This window comes from Lepidochelys olivacea (assembly GCF_965140295.1).
Source record: "Lepidochelys olivacea isolate rLepOli2 genome assembly, chromosome: 5".
Lineage (NCBI taxonomy): Eukaryota > Metazoa > Chordata > Testudines > Cheloniidae > Lepidochelys > Lepidochelys olivacea.
In genome coordinates, this window is record NC_140415.1 from 80988366 (window position 1) to 81014580 (window position 26215).

At 41.9% G+C, this 26215-nt stretch overlaps 1 protein-coding gene across 2 annotated transcripts in view; it reads left to right on the forward strand.

Moving 5' to 3' along the window:
* The window catches only part of GRAMD2B (GRAM domain containing 2B), a 52443-nt gene that overhangs the window by 17471 nt on the left and 8757 nt on the right, over positions 1-26215 (forward strand). For both annotated transcript variants that reach the window (XM_084628629.1, XM_084628628.1), the window contains exons 2-12: positions 3893-4015; positions 5832-5919; positions 7467-7533; positions 9536-9639; positions 18792-18887; positions 19957-20028; positions 20164-20244; positions 20912-21023; positions 24798-24920; positions 25109-25196; positions 25813-25917. In XM_084628629.1, the coding sequence (XP_084484755.1) occupies positions 3893-4015; positions 5832-5919; positions 7467-7533; positions 9536-9639; positions 18792-18887; positions 19957-20028; positions 20164-20244; positions 20912-21023; positions 24798-24920; positions 25109-25196; positions 25813-25917 (1059 nt within the window). The remainder of the gene's footprint in view (positions 1-3892; positions 4016-5831; positions 5920-7466; positions 7534-9535; positions 9640-18791; positions 18888-19956; positions 20029-20163; positions 20245-20911; positions 21024-24797; positions 24921-25108; positions 25197-25812; positions 25918-26215) is intronic.

Here is a 26215-nt window from a genome sequence, read left to right on the forward strand (position 1 = left end):
AGTTTCCAGAGATTTCAGCTTTAGCGAACTGGTATCTGTAGATTCATATGAGAGGAAATGAAGATTTACTCCTTTTGTACGGAATTTCTGATTGCAGGAGCTAGGTGAATGTGGCAGTGTGTTGGTGGAGCGTATATATGAAGCATACGTAGGAAGGCATTTGTAGCTGTGACCCATGAACACACATTTGCCGGAATGGAGTCTCCTTAAACTTCTTTACTTTAATCAGGTGCATCCATACATGGGCAGGACTCTCCCTCTTCTTCCTGGAGGCAAGGCCTGAGGGGGAAAAAGGACTTTGGTTGCTTTTAGAGATGCAGTGAAGAGAGAAGGCGAACAGGTTGGGCTGAGCCCAGCCCCCCCCCCAAATCCCTCAGAACAAGTAACAGGAATAACGTAGTACGGTGGAGTTGCTGTCGGGAGAGAAGGCAAGGGATTGAATGATGGACCGATTTCAGGGGAAGGGAATTTTAGGTGTGAAGTCATTTATGCCACCGTTCTGCAGTTAAAGTAAATAGGGAGGAGGGATTAATTGAAAGAAAAAAATAAAACAAGATGGAACCAAAACTACTCAGTGGATCATAGGTTGCAAAGGATTTGAAGATTGTAAAGGATTAGGGCAGGAATTTCACTATTATGAGTTGTTACAGGAGAAAGGAAGAGGTGAAAAGGGTATTTGTATATTATACAGAGATTTAACCACTTCTCTTTATCTTGTTGAGTCCCATGAGAAATCCTGAATAACTGCATGATGCTTCATTGTTCCTCATCCTTCCTTCCCTATTGTTTTTGTGTCACTACTTAAGTCCTGTCAACTTGCTCTTTAAGCAGCACTGTAACCTCTTTACATAGTTTTTACAGTGCCCAGTCTGGTGTGAACCTGATTCCCACAGGAGCCTCTCAACATGGCAGTAATATAAATAACAATCCTACATCCAGTAAAGGGTTACTTAAATTCAAGGTGTGTGCACACCCACGCTCCCCAATCCCAACACTGCCTACTTCCCTCTCTAGCAAGTTACTTCTCTTGGGAAGCTTAAGCATTGAGATGGAGGGAGAGAGAGACAGCTGACTACCTCCTGAAGCCATCATAAGAAGTGGCTAAAGGACCATAGGCCCTTCTATGCCCGTAAGATAGCCACAACCTGGTCTGTAGTGGGAGGGAGCATCCCTGGCCAGCCCAGGGCCTGACCAAAGTCCTCTTTGAGGTTCATGCCTATTGGAACCTCAAACTAAATAAAACTGCTGGTTTGGGTTCTTGATGTAAAAGGTTTGTGCTACCCAACACCTCTAGATTGCTGGTTCAGGTTAGATCAGAGTCACTGAAAGCTGTTACCTCTGGTAAAACTGGCACCCATTGATGGAACTGTGTGGAAACTTGCTGTGTTGATCCCTGTGCTTTGGCTGTTCTGTGGGTAAATGGAATTTTCCTTAGCAAATGTCAATTTGGTATCTCTTTCACAGGCATTAAATTCACTGTGTGTGGGACTGGTTGCTCAACAGGTGGGTGTTCTCTCAAGCTTTCAAATTTATAAATCCCTATGTAAATAAGGTATAAGACTCTGATTATTTGTGTCCTAGAAAATAAACATTAGTAATCAGTTGTTGGCTGAGATTTGCACAAGTATTTTGCAATGTTTCTCTCCTGACCTCACTCAGCCAACATCACATAGACGCTCTCTTGATTTCTTTGTGCAGTTCCAAGTGAAAATATGAGATTGTAGTCAGTCTGAGAAGGCCAATGCTAATATGAATGACATGGCCTTGGTCTTGGTATAGTAATTTAAAATATCTGCCAAAACTTTTAATTGAAGTTACATTGTGTAATGTCATTATCCAATGACATTTGATGGTCTGGACTGTGTTTGCCTTGCCATCTGTATAACCATTGTAAAATTGCATACAGATCTATAAATACTACACTGAGAGGTCCCTGGAAAATTGAAGTCATCCAGGACCACTTTTAAGGAACACAGTTAATGTTGACAGATTCAACATTTACCATACCTTCTTATTTTCCTTGATGTTTGTTGAAAAATGTCTAATCTTTCTAGGATTTTATCCCCAAAATAAGAGATGTATGTGGTAGCTTACTAAAAAAAAATCTAAGCAACTTTATAACTAAAATCCATGCATACCAGGGGATTCTACCCTCAACTGATACCTTTTTCATTTAAAAAAAAAATCAATATCAACTTCCAAGGTGGAATAGTACAGTTTTAAACAATGGATGGGGACAGAGGAAAGAGGCTTAAAAATACAGATGGTTGGACAGCCTCCTCCTTTGCCTTTAGACTTGAACCCATGAGCATATATATATATATAAAATTCTAGGATAGTATTAAGCATCAGGGCAAATTTTGCAAAGGGTTGTGTTTTTGTTTAAATTTGGCTACTATATAACTTAATTAGTATGGTAGTATATGTGTTTGCCATGGGAAAGATGGATTTCAGTCTGATATGCAGGCTGTTAAACACAGATCCTATATTGTGACCTAGGTCACCTTCATAAACCTGACAGATGCTTCTTCGCATTCAAATAAAATGCAATAAAAAGGCTTTCATGGAAACTCTGTAGTAAGTAGTGACTGAAGGGTCAAATGGGACCTGTTGGTTCCAATTAAGAGGAACTCTGCCTTAACTTGATTTTCCTTTTATTATAATTGGCTATAAAGAATGTGTTAAGCACAACATATAGCTTGTAGGTTGATTAGAAAATTTAAAAAATTCTAACTCCCTGTATTACTTGACTCAATGAAGCACTAAACTCATTTAGTTTAGATTTATTCCTTTACTACTTGGAACCACAAACAAACATGACTGATTGTGTGATAGTAGCACTTTAATTTCTGGTCATTTTTCCCCGTGCTAGAATTTCAATACTACAGCTCATGTTGCTCAGATGATATCAGGTCTGTGGTTGAAGATTCTTTACAGGACACTAAACAACAGTGTGTACTAAATAGTTATATTTTTGCATTAAGTGTACTCTACATTGAATACTCATATTTTGATAGCTCTGCTGGCATTAAATTTCCCAAATAAATAGATTTTAAGAGCTGTTGCTGTACACTTGAGTACAAGGAACAAGATAGGCTACTTGTTTGCTTTTTTTGAAAGCGTTATAAAGTACGACATTTGAACATGGCTCGAGAAAACAAAGCAGTCCCACATTCATAGGTAGGGTTTGAAGTTATCCCTCGGCTAGATTGGTGCTTTTCTCAAAATGATAGGGGGGTTGGGTTGGGTTTTGTTTGGTTGGTTGGTTTTTGTTTTGTTTTTAAACTTTCCTGCATGTTAGTGAGAATGCTCTGTGTTCTTTTACTGTTGTCTTTAACTTGGGGCTTATTGGTGGGTTCTACCATATGCCCTGATAAGACTTTATAGCGACACTCTGTGCATTTTGCTGCATCCTAGGAAACAAGACAACTTTTTGAAATGCATATCATGGAAAGGGTTTAACAGAAAAAACTATCTATTTATGTTAGCTATTTATAGAACTGATCAGAAAAATGGGGGGGGAGGACTTTTGTCAATTTCAAAACAGTAAAAATCTTCAAAGGAGAACTTGGATACAACAGTGACTGGTGCTATGTAGACATTAGCTGACCTAGAAGGTTATTTTAAGTTTCTATGTTAGTATGACAGAAAGGAAAAGACTGACTAGATTAAAGTTCTAAGTAAACAAGAGTGGAGGCTTTGCTTTTAGTTTTCCCAAGTATGGTCAAAGATACAAGAATACCTATTGTTAAAGTGTTTATATGTTAAAATCTAAAATTAATGATTGAAGTACATAGCAGACAATTTTCTTTTTTAGGTCAGCTTGTAGTGGCTTTTGTTTTTTGACCCTCAGATAAAGAGAACTTCTCTCTCTCTCTCTCTCTCACTCCAGTTCAGATGGAGAATATGGTGCAGAGGAAAAAAAGAAGGGTGGAAAATCACCCAGCCTGTTGCCAGAGACCCCTACTAGTGAGGCTGAATGTTTTGATGACCGGAAAAAAGCTGGCGCCACTAGGTAATGTCAGAAAACTGACTAACAGAAACAGCAGCAATAAAAAATGCTGAGACCCATCCCAGAAAACTGGTGAGAAACAAGATAAATATTTAGTACACATAAGGTCCTGACTGTGGCCCTGCTTGTGCAGCTGCACAAGGGAATAAATGGGATATCTGATGCTCACTTGTGCCAGCTATTGGAACACAGAAAGGAGCATTTCAGGGGAAGAGCAACCTCTTTGGGGCGCCTACATCCAACCTCCTATACAAGTAGGTGGGAGAGGACAGAATGAGGTAGGTAGTGGGCAGAACCATGGCTTCAAAGCCCTTCTGTGCACCAGCTAGCACAGTTATACTGGCATGCCAGGGGAAGTACACTGCACAGATCTAGACCTGGTGCAGGTTACTTCCATTGCAGAACAGGGAGAGACTGGGAGCCAGGCTGTGTCTGGCTCCAGGGCTACTCCTGGTGCAGCACAATGTTGTAGAGTCCTTTACTCATGACAAAGGTATAACTGAGCCCTAATATGGGATCCCTGTGGTAAGAATCTTCTGTCTCTTCAGCTCCTCAGTCACACCATTCTTACAGGGAAACAGAGTTCAATGATAGAAATATCTGTAGCAGGATGTACTAGGTCTTATAAAAAAGATAAATCAAAGAGTTTGGGTGGCAGGGAATACAATAACTCCTACAAAACAAAGGCTGTGATGGCTTTAAAATCCTAGTCAAACAGCTAGATGACTTGCTCACAACCATGGGATGTAAGTTCTAATGCCTTGTCTTCTTGCCTGTTCCTTAGATGACCAATGCAACAACCAACCTAGGATCACAAATTTGCTTAGGAGGCAAACACACATGAGCCTATTGCATCTTCTTGCACATACTATGTGTTCCCAGCTTCTTCATGTAAAACTCTTGAGGAAGTACAAGAATATCCACGGTAAACTGCACCTCTCCAGTCAGACATTTCTGTCCCAGGAAAAATTTACCAGATGGTCCCTGTACAGTGTTTTTTTTTTTTGGTTCGGTTTTTTTTTTTTGATAGGGTCAATATTCTTACCATCATTCAAGATTTGAATCCAATAGTGAATATATCAAATGACACACATGATGACTTCCCTTAAAACAAGGACTAGGGATCACCCAATGGAATTAATAAGCAGCAGGTTAAAAACATATATAAGGACTGTGCATTTTGTGAAGAAGTACTTCAATCTGTGAAACTAATTGCCAGGGCATGTCATGAAGGCTTTCACTATAACTGGGCTAAAATAAAATTAGATAAATTCATGGAGGATAGGTCCATCAGTGGCTATTAGCCAAGATGATCATGGATGCAACTCCTTGCTCTGGGTGTCCCTAAGACTCTGTCTGCCAGATGCTGGGACTAGACGACAGAGGACGAATCACGCGATAATTTCCCCGTTCTGTTGATTCCTTCTGAAACATCTAGCATTGGCCACTGTCAGAAGACAGACTGTTCTGACCCAGTAAGGGCATCCTCATGTTCTTCTATTCCAAAGAAAAGTCATAGTCTTTGCCTATAAGGTGAACAAAGTATACAAAAGAAATGAACAGTAGTTAATTTATTCCAAACCACAAATGAACATTCCCTCTAACGTTAAAAGGCTTTTCATCGATCTGTGAGACTTGCCATGTTCTGAAATTGATGTTAGCTATCCTTATCCACTTTGCTGTCATCAAGAGACAGGAGAATAAGAATGACAGTTAACAAAGGATGAATATGTGCATAGACAGAAATATACATCCAGATGGTAATAAAACTAATGAAATGACACTAAGCATGGTATTAGGAATGTTTTCTTACCCTCAGGACAAAGATCAGTGTGGACAGCCCCCTCCTGACAACAGATATCAAGAGTGACTCCAAGCCTGAAAGGAAAAAACATGCCTCAAATCAGGTAATATAGAGATAACATGTGTTTTTAGTTAGAGTAAATGACTATACTATCATTGTCTGGCCCAGTAACAGCACTGTTCATTGTACTGTAATGATATTTACAGTGCCTTTGAGATTGAGTGAAACATGGTAAGTGCAAAAGGTGAAGCCTTACTACCAAGTACAGCCACTGAGGATTTGAGACAAAGGAACAATCTTTAACAGGAGCAGAAGATGACTTTTCCAGTTTAGTTCAAAAGATTTTAGAATGTCATTCTTTTGGAAAAGTTCACCCGTGGGATATTCTCTCTCTCGTCTCCCTTGCCCTTTGCATATCTATTCTAAATATAACACATCTACTTACTGGTGCAGATACTCTCATGTGGCAACATCTAGAACCTATATTTCTCACTTTGAAATGTTCTTTGAGGTTTTTTTGTTTGCTGTCCTCTGATTAAGCTGGAGTTTGGATGTAGTTTTGCCCCCAGAGTTGAGTAGTGTTATTTCCCCTCCTGCCCTGCCTTTGTAAATTTCTTCACATCACATACAGATGGTACAGCTGTAGAAGAAAATTCAGCTCTAACTATGGAGTTACTAGTGTCTCCTTCTCTATCATCTCTGCAGAAGATAGTGCTTTATTCAGACAGCGGAGCTGGAGGACTCTCTCTGTAAAGTTAGTGAAAAGCTCAGTATGGATGTACCACTCTCACACCACTAAAACTAGTGCTATCTTTCTGTTGTATAAAGGTTGTACAAACACAGATAAAATATGCATTGAGCTCTCTTCTCTTAAGGTGTTTAAAAGAAGAGCTATAAGGCAATTTTTTACTTCCAGAACTGGTGAATTTGAGAATAAGGGGGTATTTATTCATTTAACTGCATTTCTGTAGCACTAATCACCATAGTACCTGAGATATAGAGCAAAGGTGGGAAAACTACGGCCCACGGGGGACCGTCCTGCTGGGCCCCTGAGCCCCTGGCCTGGAGGCCTAGCCCCCGGCCCCTCCCCCGCCGCCACGCAGGCAGCACTCTGGGCAGCGGGGCTGCCTGCTCATGCTGGGCAGCTCGGCAGCGGGGCTGGCTCTGGCTGGGCAGCATGGCATGGTAAGAGGGCTGGGGCCAGAGGCAGGAGGTCCCAGGGGGCAGTTGGAGGACAGGGGTGGTTGGATGGGGCAGAGGTTCAGGGGGGCAGTCAGGGAATGGGGGGAGATTAAATAGGGGGAGGGGTCCTAGGGGGGCAGTTAAGGGCAGGGGTCCTGGAAGGGGGGGGTCAGGGGACAAGGAACGGGGCGGGGGGGTTGGATGGGTTGGGGTTTTGAGGGGGGCAGACAGGGGGCGGGAAGTGGGAGGGGCAAATAGAGGGCAGGGCCCAGGCTGTTCGGAGAGGCACAGCCTTCCCTACCCGGCCATCCATACAGTTTTGCACACGATGTGGCCCTCAAGCCAAAACGTTTGCCCACCGTGGTATAGAGGATGCTAAAGGAGAAAGCAAGTGTGCAGATTAAGGGGGGGTAAATATATTTTAATGAAGGAATAACCAAAATGTGCTCTGTGTTTGTTTAATTTTAGTTCAAGGCAAATGCTCACTATCACAAGCTATTTCTGGATGTTCCAACTACAGAGCCACTGAAGCAAAGTAAGTACCACACCATTGTTTTATCTGTCCCAGAATGCAAAGTGAATCCATGACAGGACAATGGAAGCTGTCAGTTGTTCATTTACGTAGTGGATCTAGAACATCTGTTATAAGAGCAGTTTAGCTGAATGGATTTTTTCACAGTGTGTATCTTTCTGAACTTAAATGTAAAACCTTCCATTGAGGAGTACAGCATGTGTAAGAAACTTCCTGAATTCTTCTTAACTCATTTGTCTCATCCCTATTTACAATGCATTTTTAATACCTTGAAGGTTTATCAGAGTTCAGACTCATGAAGGTTTGAGCACTAAAGATTTTTCTGTGGATAACTAACTCTTTCATGTGCTTTAAAGAGATGTATCAATTTATTTTTATGAATAGCACAGGATATTTTTAAAGCACCTCTGCTCATCTTGTGGTTGCCAATCCTGCAGGATCATCCTGGAGCCTCCAGGAATTAAAAAATAATCTTTAATTAAAATTATGTCCTGTGATGAAACCTCCAGGAATACATCCCAACCAAAATTGGCAACCCTAGCTGGACTGCAGGTATTAAAGGTGCTGAATAATCATAGAACTGGAAGGGACCTTGAGAGGTCATCTAGTCCAGTCCCCTGCACTCATGGCAGGACTAGGTATTATCTAGACCATTCCTGACAGGTGTTTGTCTAACCTGCTCTTAAAAATCTCCAATGATGGCGATTCCACAACGTCCCTAGGCAATTATTCCATTGCTGAATCACCCTGACAGTCAGGAAGTTTTTCCTAATGTCCAACCTAAACCTCCCTTGCTGCAATTTAAGCACATTGCTTCTTGTCCTATCCTCAGAGGGGAAGAAAAAAAATTTTTCTCCCTCCTCCTTGTAACAACCTTTTACGTACTTGAAAACTGTTATCATGTCCCCCCTCTGTCTTCTCTTTTCCAGACTAAACAAACCCAATTTTTTCAATCTTCCCTCATAGGTCATGTTTTCTAGACCTTTAATCCTTTTTGTTGGTCTCCTTTAGACTCTCTCCAATTTGTCCACATCTTTCCTGAAATGTGGCACCCAGAACTAGACACAATACTCCAGTTGAGGCCTAATCAGCGCGGAGTAGAGCGGAAGAATTACTTCTCGTGTCTTGCTTACAACACTCCTGCTAATACATCCCAGAATGATGTTTGGTCTTTTTTTTTTTTTTTGGCAACCGCTTTACACTGTTGACTCATATTTAGCTCATGGTCCATTATGACCCCCAGTTCTCTTTCCTCAGTACTCCTTCGTAGGCAGTCATTTCCCATTTTGTGTGTGCGCAACTGATTGTTCCTTCCTAAATGGAGTACTTTGCATTTGTCCTTTTACTGAATTTCATCCTATTTACTTCAGACCATTTCTCCAGTTTGTCCAGATCATTTTGAATTTTAATCCTATCCTCCAAAGCACTTGCAACCCCTCCCAGTTTGGTATTGTCCACAGACTTTATAAGTGTACTCTCTACACCATTATCTAAATCATTGATGAATATATTGAACAGAACCGGATCCAGAACTGATCCCTGTGGGACCCCACGCATTATGTCCTTCCAGCATGACTGTGAACCACTGATAACGACTCTCTGAGAATGGTTTTCCAACCAGTTTTGCACCCACCTTATAGTAGCTCCATCTAGGTTGCATTTCCCTAGTTTGTTTATGAGAAGGCTATGCAAGACCGTATCAAAAGCTTTACTAAAGTCAAGATATACCACATCTACCGCTTCTCCCCCTCTTTGCCCCCCCCCCACCTCCACAAGGCTTTTTACACTGTCAAAGAAAGCTATCGGATTGGTTTGACACAATTTGTTCTTGACAAATCCATGCCGATTGTTACTTATCACCTTATTATCTTCTAGATGTTTGCAAATTGATTGGTTAATTATTTGCTCCATTCTCTTTCCGGGTACCAAAGTTAAGCTGACTGGTCTGTAATTCCCTGGATTGTCCTTATTTCCCTTTTTTTATTATTCTTTTTAATGTTTATAGGTTTTACCTGTGCTCTACAGAAAGAAATTCTGTACCAAGGAAAGTTATTTATATCTGAAAACTGGATTTGTTTTCATTCCAAAGTCTTTGGTAAAGACACCAAGGTTAGTAGCATCTCTGTGTACAAAAAGCAATGAAATTCTCTGGGATCTTGGTGATTTCTAGAAATTGACACTCTTCTAATATGCACGAGTGGTGTTAAGCCTTTTATCTTCTTGCCTGAGCATTACTGAACACTAACAACTATATTGCAGTAATATCCAAAAGCACCAGTCAGCCATTTTGCAGTCCCAAAAGCCCAAAGTCAAAGTTGGGGAGGAGAGCAAGAAAAGGCATTCAATATGCAGTGATCACAGTACTGACAAGCCCACATCTTGTTTGTTCCATGTCTGAATTTTTTTAATGTTTGTTTATAATTACTTGTACTACAAATCTAGAGGTGTTGGGGGGACGGTCTGGGTAGAAGTGGAAGAGAAGAGAGAAATAAAAAGGGGATGGAGGAGACAAAGAGGAGAAGCACAATTGACAGGGTGTGGTTTGGGAGTTGAGGAGGCGTGGGAAGGTAGGGGAAACACATTCTCCCAACCGCTGTTGTTACTCCCTCTGTGGAGTGACTGAGGGAGGCCACTGGACCCAGTGCTCTGTATTCTTGCCTGTGGGTATGCTGGGAAGGGGAGAGGTGGGTTGTGGAGGTTTCAGACTTATCCCTGTAGTCAGTACTGGCTGTTTTGGGAAAGAGATTTTCATGTTTGAAGTTAATCTAGTTGTTGTATATCAAGGTATGAAGGCTCCAAGTACGTCTTGGGCCCTGTTACACTAGGCACTGTACATATGGATAATAAGAGAAGGTCCCTGCCTGAAGAGATTTCTGTTTTCAACATGAATTTTGCCCTTACTTCTTGTCCTTGGGTTCTCACTGAAACAAATCAGTGTAGCTGAGTTTTGGGGGGTGGTTCTTTTTAGTGGGAATACTGTGCTCTGAACGTTTAAAATACTTGTACATTTCCTTGAATGAGAATCAGATTTAGATGCACACCCTTTCCTCGTCCTATAATTACTAGGATGCTGATGCCATACCTTTTGACTTAGTTAGAGAAATGGATTAAAAAGTTATCAGCCCAGGAAGGAAATCAGGTCAAAGGCCTTAATAGGACACACCTGATATTTGGAGGAATTTTTTTTCAGAATGTAAAATAGATTTAAAGAATGATAAATTGTGGTTCATAATAGTAGCTTATTGCATTTGCAAGGTGTGCTATTACATGACTCAGGTAACTGAGGTACTGTTTGTTGTGAATTAATAGATTGCTTTAGTCATAGTTAATTTTTTGACATGAATGGGGAAATGGCACAAGTGTTTAATAACAGCCATAGAGAGCAAATAAGGAAGCTGAAATTAACAAAAGGGTCATGTTGTGCCACCCTTGCTCATTGAGTACAAACTTCCTTGGCATGTAGTTCCACTGAAATTAATGAGACTATTTGTAGAGTAAGCTGATGCTCAGCACAAGTATCAGTGGCAGATTTTGGACCAAACTGAAGTTCAGCTTTAAAGTATGCAAGCTAACATACGTGAGGAAATGTAATCTGACACGCACTCAATGGGAGGGATAAACCTGGGAAGTCAGTAATGCGGAAAGAGAGTTAAGAATTAGACATTTAGCAATGTGTTATGATTTCAAAATACATTATAGTTTGGGGGTGACATATGGGACACAGAAACATCCCATCATAGTGCATGGGGCTATACAGTGTCTCTGTATATGATTGTGATGCAACTGCACCAAAGTTACCTGTTGGAAAGATACTGAGAAATTGAATAATGACAGGTTTCAGAGTAACAGCCGTGTTAGTCTGTATTCGCAAAAAGAAAAGGAGTACTTGTGGCACCTTAGAGACTAACCAATTTATTAGAGCATAAGCTTTCGTGAGCTACAGCTCACAGATGAAGTGAACTGTAGCTCACGAAAGCTTATGCTCTAATAAATTGGTTAGTCTCTAAGGTGCCACAAGTACTCCTTTTCTTTTTGAGAAATTGAAGGAATTCAGAGACTAGTAACGATGATTAGCAATCAGGAAGGACTGACCTACAAGAAAAGACTTAAAATAAACATTCATAACTTTGCTAAGTAGCAGCTAATGAACCTGTATGCGTGCATGATAAGCCTACAAATATTTCACAGGTGCCAACAACAAAAAGGGGAAGAGAATAGGAAATGTAATTAGGAATAATATAATAATGTTCCATTGCTTGGAACTCTTAAAACTAGTCTGACCAAAAACAGGAAAAGTTGTCATAAGAAACAATTCCTTACTGAAAAGGAGCTGGACTACACAATCTAATGGATGTTTTCTATCTCTAACTTCTGTTTCTATAAGGTAGTATTGTTTTAAGCCCTGAGAAAGGTAGCTATTTCAACTAATCAGTTCTCAGAGTATGAAGTATAAGTGGCGAGTTCTGGTATGACTGATTTGTTCTGAGTAGCAAAGCCCTATTTGTTGAATAAGTAAGAGGTTTTTATTGCAATGCTGTTTAAACCTCAAAAGATGATTTAGCAGGTTTCCTCCTGGTGCCTCTCCAGGTAGCCACATCTTGGTACTGGAACCTAGCAGGCCCTCTTCTGGGCTGTGCAACAACTACAAGTGTGGTTCCCAAGTGTGAATCACACTTCTGAATCACAATATCAGGTTGTCCTGCGTAGTTCTCTACTTGTTTTTTTCCAAGTTGTCCACAGTTTCAGTCCTCTGGACAGTGAGTATTGCAGATGGATAGCACAGATGGGTAGAAGTGAAATGGTCTCATAGTGTTTCTCCCTGGTAAACAATTGCTGGCATAAGAGTGTAGGAAATGGGTATTCCATCCCACTTAGATTTTTTTTTCCTCTTTTTGAACTAGGATATCACAGCTAATATCGGCCACCAAAATAGTATGAAGCAGAAACTTCATTAAACTTTAGCACAGTAGGAATTACTCTATTTGATGAAGTTTGCAGAATATCTTTTTAATTGACCTATTTCTATTTAAATATATTTATTTGATAATGCTGATATGGAGTCATTTTCCAGAAAAAATTTACAAACAAAGCCCTGTTCAGAAATTCTTACCATCTAACTACACAACATATGATACAAACAAGCGGTAAAGGCATAGGTACTGGAATTAGAAGTTCTGGGGGTGCTTCTGCACCCCCTGGCTTGAAGTGGTTTACATCATATACAGGGTTTACAGTTTGGTTCAATGGCTCTCAGCGCACACACACCAGACAAATTGTTCTAGCATCCCTGGGGAAAGGTAAAGAAAGCAGGTTGAGGTAGACAGGCAATTTTCAGTAGAGTTTTAAAGAAGTGGGTTAGAGGCATTCTGGTCTTGATGTGAAAACAGCATAGTAAGCAGGCAAAGTAGAAGTTCATGTATACACACACACACACAAAATTGAGAACTGGAGGTGGGCCAGAGTTGCAAATTTTGGATCCAAGCCTCCCAAACCCTCAAGGGTTTTGAACATGAAGCTTTGATTCAGGTCCATCTCTTTTATCAATAAACTTATTATCAATGGCTTTTGATCAAAGTGGCCTTGACCTCTTCTCTAGCCTTTAGGGCAAGGGTAGAGTATCCATTTGGTTAGCCATCCCTAAAATGGTGAATGACAAAATGTCATACCCAGGCTAAATATAAGCAAAAGCATTGGTGATGATAGGCAGGTTAGCCAAAACATAATGAGAGACCATTTCATGTCTCAGTACTGCTTTCCTTAGAGGCCCTTCATAAACAGAAGCTAACAACTAAAAGATAATAGATTATTCCATAAATAAAGTCTATTTCAATTTATTATAATTCTTCGTTTGCAGTACTATACTTTCAATTCAGTGCTATGAAAGGTCATTTATTAGCCAAATTTTAGACACATTCCCCTCTCTCCTAATCTCTCGCATGTCTTAGCCCTGGTCTACACTACGGGGCTAGGTCGAATTTAGCCGAGTTAGGTCGATTTTAAAATGAATGCGTCTAAACAACCAACCCCGTTCCATCGACCTAAAGGGCTCTTAAAATTGCCTTCTGTACTTCTCCCTGGTGAGGGGAGTAGTGCTAAAATGGACCTTGCTGGGTCGAATTTGGGGTAGTGCAGACACAATTTGATGGTATTGGCCTCCGGGAGCTATCCCAGAGAGCTCCAATGTGACGGCTCTGGACAGCACTTTGAACTCCGATGCACTAGCCAGGTACACAGGAAAAGCCCCAGGAAATTTTGAATTTTATTTCCTGTTTGGTCAGCGTGGCAAGCTCAGCAGCACAGTTGACCATGCAGTCCCCCCAGAATTGCAAACAAGCTCCAGCATGGATCAAAAGGGAGACACTGGATCTGATTGCTGTATGGGGAGAAGAATCTGTGCAGGCCGAACTCCAATCAAAAAGAAGAAATGCTAGTATATATGCCAAAATCTCACAGGGCATGGTTGAGAGAGACTACAACAAGGACACAGAGCAGTGCCGCATGAAAGTCAAGGAGCTCAGGCAAGCCTACCAAAAGACAAAGGAGGCAAATGGTCGCTCCAAGTCAGAGCCACATACATGCCGCTTCTATGATCAGCTGTATGGCATTCTGGGGGGGGGACCCTACCACTACCCCACCACTGTCCATGGACACCTGAAAGTGGGGAGTCTCACACAACAGGAAGGAGAATTTTGTGGATGAGGAAGAGGAGGAGGAGAATGCGCAGCAGGCAAGCGGTGAATCCGTTCTCCCCAGCAGCCAGGAGCCAATACCCTCCCAAGGCGGGATCCCCGACCCTGAAGCCGGAAAAGGCGGCTCTGGTGAGTGCACATTTGTAACTACGGTACAGGGTTTAAAAGCAATAGTGTTTAATGTTTGATTTGCCCTGAAGAATTAGGATGCATTCGTGGCCAGTACAGCTACTGGAAAAGTCTGTTAACGTGTCTGGGGATGGAGCGGGAATCCTCTAGGGACATCTCCATGAAGCTCTCCTGGAGGAACTCTGAAAGCCTTTGCAGAAGGTTTCTGGGGAGGGCGGCCTTATTTCGTCCTCCACGGTAGGCTTGCCAGTAGCAAGAAGTCTGGAATCATTGCAGCGCAAAGCATGGCAGCAAATGGTCCTGGGTTTTGGTCGTAGTCAAGCAACATTCGGTCTATATCTTTCTGTGTTAGCCTCAGGAGAGGGATATCATTCATGGTCACCTGGTTGAAATAGGGGAATTTTTGTAAGGGAACAGTAAAAGGACCCCGTTCATGCTGGGTTGTTTGTGTTTGGCTAAAAAGGACCATCCCAGAGAATAGCCATGCAGTGGGGTGGCAGAAGGTGTGTGCTGCACATTCATCCGAAAACCGCGGCCCCTCCTTTTAAATGTGAAACCAACCAGCATTCCTTGCTATGGGAAAGGATGGCACTGCAGTTTGAAACCATTCCCATCTGTTATGAACACAAGTGCCAACTTTTGTTGGTGTCAGTGGGTGCTTGCACCCAGGCCCCACCCCGACCCCACCCCGACTCCGCACCTCCCTGGCCCCACCTCTTCCCAAAGCACACTGCATCCCCTTCCTCCCCCGTCCCTTCCAGGCTTGCCACGCGAAACAGGTGTTTCACGGCACAAGTGCTGGGAGGGAGAGAGGAGAAGCAGGATGCATCGGCCCGCTCAGGGGTGGAGGTGGAGCGGAGCGTGAAAGTGAGCTGGCGGGGCGGGGAGCTGCCGGTGGGTGCTCCGCACCCACCAATTTTTCCCGTGGAGTCGGCGCCTATGGTTATGAAGCTGTAAGAAGCCAACCCCATTTACCCTTTGGCTTACCATGGCTGCCTGAAAACCGAATTCTGTTGCCCAGCCATTTGTGATATGTCACCATACCGGCAGGCGCTCAATATAAAAGGCAAAATGCGATCTTGTACCTAAAGCACATGTGCTGTCTGCTGTGAATTGCTTGATTCACTATGACAGTGTCTCCCTTTTGTTCTCAGAAATGTATCATCTTAAATTTTACTCTCCCTTTTTATCTCCCCCCAGATGCAAATGTTTCTATGCTCCCTCTATCATCTCCGTCCCTGAGGTTATCACAGATTAGAAGGCAAAAAAAATATTTTTGAAGCTTATGCAGTGCTCCCACACTGATAGGGCACAGCTTAATGCATGGAGGCACTCAGTGGCAGAGGCCAAGAAAGAATTAAGTGAGCGCGAAGAGCGGAGGCAGGAGGCGATGCTGAGGCTAATGGGGGAGCAAGTGGACATGATGAAGCATCTGTTGGAGCTGAAGGAAAGCCAACAAGAGCACAGATCCCCGCTACATCCATTGTACAACCGCCTGCCCTCCTCCCCAAGTTCCATATCCTCCTCACCCAGATGCCCAAGAACGTGGAGGGGAGGCTCCAGGCACCCAACCACTCCACTCCAGAGGATGGCCCAAGCAACAGAAGGCTGCCATTCAAACAGTTTTGATTTGTAGTGTGGCTACAATAAGCAATGTGACCTTGTCCTTCCCTCCTCTCTCACCCGGGCTACCTTGTCAGTTATCTCACTTTTTTTTTTAAATTAATAAAGAAAGAATGCATGGTTTCAAAACAATAGTTACTTTATTTCCTTTGCCAGCTGTGATCGAAGGGGGGAGGGTGGTTGGCTTACAGGAAATTAAAATCAACAAAGGGGGTAGGTTTGCAGCAAGGAGAAACACACACAACTGTCACACTGTAGGCTGGCAATCATGAAACTGGTTTTCAAAGCCTCTCTGATGCGCAGTGCGCCTAGCTGTGCTCTTCTAATCATCCTGCTATCTGGCACCAGGCAATTTGCCTCAACCTTCCACCCCACCATAAACGTCTCCCCCTTACTTTCTCAGAAATTATGGAGCACACAGCAAGCAGCAATAACAATGGGAATGTTGGTTGCGCTGAGATCTAACCTAGTCAGCAAACAGTGTCAGCAAGCTTTGAAACATCCAAAGGCAGGTTCTACCACCATTCTGCACTTGCTCAGCCTATAGTTGAACTGCTCCTTAGTACTGTCCAGGCTGCCTGTGTATGGCTTCATGAGCCATGGGAGTAAGGGGTAGGCTGGGTCCCCAAGGATAACTATAAGCATTTCAACATCCCCAACAGTAATTTTCTGGTCTGGGAAGTAAGTCCCTTCTTGCAGCTGCTCGAACAGCCCGGAGTTCGTAAAGATGCAAGCATCATGCACCTTTCCCAGCCATCCCACCTTGATGTTGGTGAAATGTCCCTTGTGATCCACCAGTGCTTGCAGAACCATTGAGAAGTACCCCTTGCGGTTTACATACTGGTTGGCAATGTGGTCCAGTGCCAAAATAGGGATATGCATTCCGTCTATCACCCCACCACAGTTAGGGAACCCCATTGCAGCAAAGCCATCCAATATGACCTGCACATTTCTCATAGTCACTAACCTTGAGAACAGAATGTCAATGATTGCATTGGCTACTTGGATCACAGCAGTCCACACAAGTAGACTTGCCCACTCCAAATTGATTCCCGACTGACCGGTAGTAGTCAGGCGTTGCAAGTTTCCACAAGGCTATTGCCACTCGTTTCTCAACTGTCAGGACAGCTCTCATCTTGGTATTCCTGCACTTCAGGGCAGGGGAAAGCAACTCACAAAGTCCAAGGAAAGTGGCCTTATGCCTGCAAAAGTTTCGCAGCCACTATGAATCATCCCATACTCGCAACACTATGCGGTCGCACCAGACTGTGCTTGTTTGCCGGGCCCAGAATCAGTGTTCCACTGTATCAACCAGCCCCGCTGCCACCATGATGTCCCAATTGCCACAGCCCATGCTTTCAGGAAGTCAGTGTCCATGTCCTCATCACAATCATCCTCGTGCTGGCATCTCTTAGCCCAGTTCTGCACATACTCCAGGATCATGCGCAAGGTGTTTACAATGCTCACAGCAGCAGCGGTGAACTGAGCAGGCTCCATGCTTGCCATGGTATGGCGTCTGCATGGATAACCCAGGAAAAAAGGCGTGAAATGATTGTCTGCCGTTGCTTTCACGGAGGGAGGGGCGACTGACAACGTGTACCCAAAACCACCTGCAATAATGTTTTTGCCCCATCAGGCATTGGGAGCTTAACCCAGAATTCCAATGGGCAGCGGAGACTGCGAGAACTGTGGGATAGCTACCCACAGTGCACCACTCCGTAAGTCGATGCTAGCCACAGTATTGAGGACGCACTCTGCCAACTTAATGCGCTTAGTGGGGACGTACACAATTGACTGTATAAAATCTATTTCTATAAAATCAACCTAATTTTGTAGTGTAGACATACCCTTAGTCTGACTGATGCAGAGTCCAGAGAGAAGTGTAAATAACAGGAATTCTAACAGGGTGACCATTCCATCCTCTGTATAGCCTAAAGTATCACATCTGCCTGTCTTGCTACCAGCCAGTCTTTTATTGGAAATAGAGCCTGCCCTTCATGCTCCTCTAGTAATATGGGATTTTGAAGTGGCCCATACCAAACCCCTGAACTAAAACACCCTGAAACTTAAGAGAAGTCCTCATTAGAAACCAAACTTTGTGATCAAGCATATGATCTTGCTAATGAAGCTGTATGGAACTATAGGAAGGAAAAGTATTGAAAGTACTGACCTATGTAAAGTATAATTTGCAGGTGTATTTGCAAAAAGGATGAACAGCATACATGGAGATGTGTTTATATTTAGCATGGATTGGCTAAATCCTTTTAGTTATGCTGAAAGATCTGAACCGTTTACTCAGCTGCTTGTCACAAACTAGGCACTGTATAAGTAGTGGGGCAGAGTTTGAAATATGTTGATTCTTTGACCTGTATCTCCTGCAATCTATGTTCTGGAATGTTTCTTTTCCTAAATAGTCTGCTACAGGACCTTGCTTCTTTTACACCATTTGCTGACCCGCATGTTCTGCAAAATTAGAATAAATGCAGACCTCTTCTGAAAACTCTAGACCCCAGAAAGGGGGAGGGGAATTGCTTTTGTTTCTTACATGCTTCACAAACTCTTGTTAGAGTAAAACATAGCTGATGAATTAACATTTACACTTGAGTGAGATAAAAAAAAATAGAGTTCCTTACCTCAACCCACACCTATTGTGTGTAACAATCAAAACGAGGCCCTGGAAAAGATGAGCTAGTGTTTCAACATTCTTGATCTATGTTAGTGGATTGGTTTTCACACGAACTGCTACTTGTATATAACCAATAAGGTGACTGAAGTATTATATTATTTTGGCATTCTAACAATGTGATCATTTCATTTCAGATTAGTATTCCTGTGCTCTCCATAACACTAATAAAGAAAACCAAAACTGCCCTTCTGGTGCCAAATGCTCTGGTCATAGCAACAGTCAGTGACCGGGTAAGTGTGGGGTTATCTTTGACCTCTCTTGCTTTCTTCTCTACTTATTCCTAGAATTTGTCATGGTGGAATCTTGAGGGAGCAGTTGCCAGGTGGCTGTTTTAGAATATAGAGGCACAGACCAGTCCCATGTGGCCATTTTAGTGTTACACAAAACTTAGCCCTGCAGGATTTGACCAACTCTACAGCCTGAAGCACCCCTCTGAGGGGACCTTCTCTTTGCCTGTCCTGTGGGAAAGGGGTGCTTCAATCTTCCAGAGTATCATATTTCCCCTGGGACCCACAGGAGATGCAGCTTTTCAGGGTACTGAGAGAGGAGAGGGGTATAGAGAAGCAGGGCACCAGCAGCTCTCCATGGACCTGCAAACCTCCTAGATTACTACATGGCAATCCAGGATGGAGCTAAAACAGCTGAGGAAATGAACCTATTTTGGGGGCCCTTTATGAAGCTGCAGGGAGGCCTGTCCAGTGGCAGCAGGGCTTGGAGGGAAAAGTATCATCTACTGGATCAGCAGCCCCACCTCCTACAGCACCTCCGACTCTGCTTGGTGATCTCCTGTCTAACCAGTAACAATCTAATTTAGTTCAATTCCAACATAATAGCAGCCCATGTTAGTATTCAGGATTGTTTCTTCTTTTTTGTTGTCTTTTTAAAAATATCTGAGAATTCCTACAATATCAATGGAAGGAGTCTGATTTTCAATATAATTTGACCAGGGAGGGAAGGGTAAGGCAAGTTGATTCGCCCCCCCACCCCCCAATTTGAGTGGGATGGGGAAACTATACTGCACCTATTCTTATAGTCCTTACCAAGCAAAATTTCTGAATCTTACCTGGGTGTGGACTGCAGGCTTTGGCAAATTATGATAAGCCTTGTCCACATTTCTTTGTAAAACTCTTAAACTGTGTTCTTTACTTCATATCTTCTAGGCCATGCTTTACTATCTGCAGGCCTTTGAAAGTAATTGCTGAACCAGCAAGTGCACCCTGTTAATAATTGATAAGACGAAACTAGTGCAAAATATTTTTTCAAACAATAATTATGTAAATTATTACTTTTGTCTTTCAGTACATATTTGTCTCCTTACTCTCCAGAGACACAACCTACAAGCTATTAAAATCTGTCTGTAGACACTTAGAGGTAAGTATTGACAGAGTGAATTTGTGAAGCTCAGTTATGTTCCTTATGACTGCTTTTTATTTTAAAGAATAGCAATTAGATAACTATAATTATATATATAAATATTATATTATTTATTTAAAAATTGCCTTTCAGGATATAAGTGTTGGCAACAGTCCCAATCCTTCTTCCGCCGAAAACAGCTTCAGGGCCAATCGCCCTATGACCCTGTCTTTGGTAAGATGGTTTATTTTGCTTTTGATAAAGTTCCATTTATTAAAGTCCAAATTGTCCAAACGCTTCTCATGTCTCAAACTGAAGGAGCTTGACACACACATGTTCTGTCACCTCAGAAATCTCTGAATAAACTGCAAATGGTCGGTGATACCAGCACAGATGTAATCTTCTCTCCACAAGAATGATGCATGAATAGATGTGATGTCTGTATATGTGCTCTGTGTATATAACAGTGCCCGTTATTAAGGTCTGTATGTGGGCTGTGTGCTGACTTGCATTTTTCTTCCTTTCCACATGCCTATATTTCCAGCAGTCAGTCTTTCACTATCATCTTTGCTAATTTAGAGTTGCAGTAAGTGGCTTCCCTTGCCACTGAAGGCAGAATAACAGGCTTCTCAAAGCTTCCACTTGCAAACTTTCCCCTACATGCTGGGTCAGTTCGTTGGTCTGAAGAAAAGCTGCTGTTCAGGAACTGACGTCAATAACCAAAAAGTTCAAGCTATAGCTATACTAAATTCTTCATCTATAGAGTGACACCTTTTTAATTTCTGCTGCTCTTGGTACAGATTTCAGATACAGGTAACCCAAAGTAATGGAGTAAAAACAAATAATCTTCATAATTTTAGGCCTTGCCTGTTCTTTTCCATGACTTTTTTTGTCCCTTCAGGATTTCAATGAAGACTACTCAGATCTGGAAGGTATAGTGCACCGTCGGAGACAAGAGTTGGAAGAGTCTAGTAGTACTGGCTCTCAGACCCCTGAATCAGAACACTTCCAAGGTCAGCATAATCTCAATATTTTAAGACTGAAAGTATTTAGAGCAGTGTTTTCCAAAATGTGGGGTACATCCTCCAAAGGTCAGGTGACATGAAAGTTTAGCCTTGAGAGTACAGATGGAGTCTCAATTTCTCCAGAGTCTCAGCTTTGATTTAAAAAAATTGTGTCTAGCTGTCCTGGGTTGTGAAGAAAACCTTCAGAACATAATCCAAGTGTAACCAAGGCAACGACATCTGCCGAAGTCTGCTGGCAGCCTGAAGCAATGGTTCTGAGGTGTGAATTGCACCATTCATTTCAGTGGGTGCTAAATCAAATGCTAATGACCATGCTTTAGATATCCACATTCCCCATCAAATCATTTAGGAATGGAGAGGAAGTATCATACTATGAAGATCTACACTATGTTTTCCCAAAGTGTGGTTTGGGTGGAGGAGAGGAAAGGACAGAAGATGGATAAATTAAGATAAGTAGGCCTTTAACATTACATCCAGCTTCCAGCCATTGGGCGGTGTTATCCCTTTGTCTGCTGATTAGAGCACTCTCTACTATCAAAAACTTTCTTTGCATGTAGGTACTTATAGATACCTCTTAACCTTCTTTTAAATACACTAATAGATCAAGCTGCTTTACTCTTGCTTCAGGCATATTTTCCACACTTTGAATCATTCTTGTAGCTCTTTTCTGAATCCATTCCAATCTTTCAACCTCCTTTTAGAAGTTTGAACGCCCGAACTGAATCCAGTAGTCTAGCAAGAGGAAGGATGATCCAGTTTAAGGTGCTAGACTGGAATTTGGATTCAGTTGCCTGCTCTGCCTCAGACTTCCTGTGGGACCTTAGAGTTCGTTTCCCAGTTCCCTATCTGCAAAATAGGGTAGTAGCATTTCTAACAGGGATGGAGTGAAAATAAATACATTAAAGAATGAGGCACTCAGTTACTATGGTAATGGGACCTATATAACCACCTTAGATAGATAGTAATGGTCTCAGCAATACCGTATATAGAGATAAGACCACTTCCCTATTTCTACTTGGTATTCCCATTTGCTAGGCTTCTCAGAGTATGTCTACGCTCCAGCTGAGAGCATGCTTCCCAGGGCGAGTAGACAAGACATGCATTAGCTCTACTCAATCGAGCATGCTAAAAATAGCCATGTAGCCCTGATAGCACGGGCAGTGGCTCAGGCTAGCCACCCGAGTACAAACTCACCTGGACCCCTTCGGTATGTATTTGGGCACCTAGTCCAAGCTGCCACCCCCAGCTATACAGCTATTTCTAACACATTCACTCAAGCAGAGCTAGCATGTGTCTATCTACTCACACTGGGAAGCAAAGTGAAGCACTTGCACTTACATTGTAAGTCTTTTTGTACAGGGCCAGCCCTATGTTTTTTGTCGCACAGGGCACAAAATATTTTTTGTGCCCCCAAGCATGGTAACTTGCCACCCTGCAATGTTGGCACTCAGGGCAGCCATCCTGGTCTCCTGCCCTGAGGCTCGGTCTGTCTTTGCAGAGTTAAGGGCATTAAACTCTGTTCCTAGGATCAAGAACCTAATTTACTTTTCACTTCGAGTGACTGGGGTGATTTGTATATGCGTTTGTACAGGAAACCAGATTAAGTTCATGAAGTATTGTCTACTGCATTAATTTTCAGTTTTATATGTCAAGTAGCAATGTAACTTTCTCCTTCTCTCCTGATCCATTCCTAATATGAACAGCTGAATTCCTGCCTTATCCCATATAAGTTTAAGTAAATATGTGCTTTTGTGTCATGGTGCTAGATAGACAAAACAAAAACTATGTATCCTTGAAGCCTTGGGAAGTATCGCAGATGTTTCAGTTTTTCCACCATTTTATTAGAAGAGGCTGGCTTTGGCCATATGAGCTTATTCACTCAAGGTTCTTTGAACAGTATCTGCAAATGCCTCAATATATACAAAGTTATCCTTCCTTAGCTCTGTGTTTGCTTGATGTAATTGCTTTCTGTAACCAGTCATCCCAAAACATTGCATGAGGAAGGCGGGAGGCAGAGAGGATTTTGTTGCATCCTTTAATTATAATGGGAATAGTGGAGTGTCAATCTTTGCAATCTAAAGAAATAAGGCAAAAATCTGCTATGTTACACTAGTGTAAGTAGTGCCAATGTGCCCTGAGTGTCTAGTACTTAAGTTATTTTACACCTCTTGGGCCATTCTGTGTTCTACCTTGCAATTCCAAATCATTATCTGTATCATATGAAAAGCCATTTTAATAACAGTAACTTCAAATGAGGCAGTGTATCAATCCTCTTTTGTTTAGAATAGCCTAAATTATTTTTGGGAAACTGTTCTGTGTTAGTCAGGAGGTCAGACTAGATGATCACAATCGTCCCCTCTGGCCTTAGAATCTATGAATCTATTAACTGGGTTAGGTTTAATTTAGCAGGGCTTTTTACTTGCCACAAAGTTTTATTTCCCCCCATGTTTACCACGTGGGTTTCTGAAATGACTATTTGGTGGTGTTAGGGAGCAACAACTAAACTGCTGTGTTGCTACCACCCGCTGAACACATTTCAGTTTCAGCTCACATTTACATGGCAGTATGGCTATCTCCCCAGTTATATGGCCAGCTTTTCTAATACTTGCATTCTCTAGGCTGCTTCAAGAGTGTAGAATTCTGTCCTGCAGGAACTAAGAACTTCCTTGTACCACTCTATTCAAAGTGCACTTCTCTAACCTGCTTTCACAAGTAAAAGCCCAGCATCCCATTTTAGTTTTAAAAAAACTAGCTTAATGCATCATTGCGACATACTCAGATACCACAGTTACAGGTATGCTATAAGAACCTGAACTGAATAGAATTAGTTTAATTGGATTCCTAAATATAACTACCATCCAATTTCCAGCAAAATAAATTGGCAGTCATAGAGAATGGCTGGTCAGTGCGTGGCTAATGGCAGAACCTGTGCTTTAGTCACATTGACCTGATAGTGGTTTTTACCAAAATAGCAAGCTATTATTTTCAGTGCTCTTGGTTTCAAAAGGGGAGGTTCTAGGATTAGTAACCATGTCATCAACATGTCACTTCCACTCATAATATAGGAAACCTTCTTTTAGGACTAAATATTTGTTTGTACCTTCTTGAAGAGGAGATAGAGTAATTTTCAAAAAAAACATTTCCTTTTTGCTTTCCTCCAACAAAAAATGAATAGTGGACACACTTGTGCCTCTGCCCAACACATGCCTGCATCCAAGTTCTTAAAATTCCAAGTACGCAGATTTTGTGAGAACTCAATTGCAAGAACAAAACTTTAATTTTAATTAAATAAAAAAGAGAGAGCCACCCTTTAGAATATTAGGAAGCAAGTGTGTTTATTGGAGCTACCCTTTTTAAAAGTAGTAGTGATCCAATGCCCTAAAGTTCATGATATTGCTACTGCACTGGTTTGGATCACTACTATAGAATATTTGTGTCTAGTATTTGTACATGTTCTTCACTGATAACTGGCAATGCTCATGAGCATTGCCATCTAACTTTAAACTTGCCAAAGGAACTTGAAACTTGAATACATTATAGCAAAGCATTTCACCACTGCTTTTTTTTTAAGCTTGTAAAATGTTGAACTACTATGCAGATTGTACTAAAATCTTAAGATGAATCTTCTAATTAAGCCACCTGTATCCAGATCCCAGAAGGGCTTCCCTTCAGATCTTCATATTGGGAGAAACTGTCTTAGCTGACCTTAAACATTTTCCTTTGTGCTTCATTTAATTTAAAATCCAATCTTGTTTTTGACAGATTACCATGTCATTGAGACCCAGACTCATCTGAAAGTTGCCAAGGCAGAAGCAAAGTCTATCCATACAGACCTATGCAGTAAACATATGCCTGAAGGAACAGGCAGGAACATTCCCAGAAATGGTAAAGAACCAAAGCTAGATCTTTAGCTGGTATAAATTGGTGTAGCTCCACATAAGTACAGGCCAATTTACATCGGTAGGGTATCTGTCTCTTACTGTTTACATCCTTTGCCACATATTTGCAAAGTCTCTTTTGTTGTGCTACGTCAGTCCAGTTTAATCAAAATAATTCTGTTCTTCTCACAACAGGACAGACTGGAGCCTTTGGATTCTTCCACAGAGTGAAGTCCCACAGATTTTTGTCTCTGAACCACATACTTGTTATCTATGCAGTTCTGTAAGTGAACAGTTCTTTACCAAGACCATCAGAGTCTCCTCATACCTTTATTACACCAGTCTTACAACAGGGCTGATTTCAATGGACTTGCACCCCCACCCAGTGTAAAACTAGAAGCATGTTTAAAAGCGGGTTTCTTCATTCCTCCTTGTTTGTGTACCAGTAATAGGATTTTACAGTAAAATGTGTTCTGCTGCATAAAAGCCAGCAGAAGAATACCATTTCTTGTAAACTTTCTAAATTGCTCAAAGAAGTGCTCCAGGGTAGGTGTGGATTTTCTAGCCTATGCCCTAGAGAAACCTCTGTGGTGATTGTGACAGCTAAGTTTAAGAACACTACATAAATGTCCACCCAAATAACACTTAGCCCTGCTGTAGACTCTAAGGATGAGATTTTTCAAAGTTACCTGAAACATGTGGGCACCAGATGAATTGAGAGTTCAGTGCTCTAAGGCAGCTTTGAAAATCCCACGCTTGGAATTGTACAGTGCACAAATAACTTTATTCACTGATTTTTAAAATGACAAGTATTATCAAACTTCTTTTTGGATACATCTGTCTGAGGGTACTATGTTCCAACTAACGCAGTTGTCTTGTCCTTTATTTTTCCCCTGCAGTGTCTGTGTCCTAGTCCTATCTACCTTCTACATGAGATATAAAATCAATGTTCTGGAGGAACAGCTAGTCTCCATGGCTTCCTTTGTTGCCTCCCATATTAATGAGTAAGAAGACATCATTTTTAAAGGAGAATAATAATCTTCTGTTTTACACGCTAAGCCCTGCTGGACACCTGTCTTCTTCAAAACCTCATGATAATTGACAACAATTTAGTGCTATGCAGTTCTTGAGCCTGCATTAGTCTCATCTCATAACTTCTTCTGTTTCTCAGGAGCATTGGGGTAAAAGTACTTCAAGAGAATTTAGGTATAACCTGGATTTAAGCAAATTTCAGTTAATTGGGACTAAAGGTGACACAGGGTGTTATGGGACAATCTAGAGTTGGACTGTACCCTCCCTTCA